This window comes from Penaeus monodon, chromosome 15 (assembly GCF_015228065.2).
Source record: "Penaeus monodon isolate SGIC_2016 chromosome 15, NSTDA_Pmon_1, whole genome shotgun sequence".
Taxonomy (NCBI): Eukaryota; Metazoa; Arthropoda; class Malacostraca; order Decapoda; family Penaeidae; genus Penaeus; species Penaeus monodon.
This window is the reverse complement of record NC_051400.1, coordinates 5,323,047-5,323,333: the sequence shown is the minus strand read 5'-3', so window position 1 is coordinate 5,323,333 and position 287 is coordinate 5,323,047. Positions and strand designations below refer to the sequence as shown.

The window sequence follows — 287 nt, the reverse complement described above, 5'->3', positions numbered from 1 at the left end:
AAAGAGATCTCCCTTCCGCCGAAATGGAGCTGGACAAGTGGCCCATTTTCAGCCTCCTGAAGCCGGAGTTCATTGAGAAGATGAGGATGGCCTGTGTCTTCGGTGAGGGAGAAGGAGGGAGGAAGGGAGAGGAAGAGAGCCCTGTTTTTTTTTTAAATAATGTTTCCTTTTGGGGTTGATTTCTTGTGATTAAAAAAAAAAATTAAGATTGTCTCCTTTTGGTCATATTGTGTTAAGGATATATCGTTTGGTTTTCTTGTGTTGTGATGAATAGGTATCTCAATATC

General features: G+C 41.1%; 2 protein-coding genes across 2 annotated transcripts in view; one reads left to right on the top strand and one right to left on the bottom strand.

Annotated features, from left to right (window-relative positions):
• LOC119581709 (RCC1 and BTB domain-containing protein 1-like) overlaps positions 1 to 287 on the bottom strand; it is a gene marked incomplete in the record, with an annotated part of 27,771 nt that overhangs the window by 20,928 nt on the left and 6,556 nt on the right.
• Positions 7 to 287, top strand: part of LOC119581710 (RCC1 and BTB domain-containing protein 1-like) — a 2,553-nt gene continuing 2,272 nt past the window's right edge. The window contains exon 1 of the mRNA XM_037929835.1: positions 7 to 102. Within this exon, the coding sequence (XP_037785763.1) occupies positions 24 to 102 (79 nt within the window). The 5' untranslated portion in view covers positions 7 to 23. The remainder of the gene's footprint in view (positions 103 to 287) is intronic.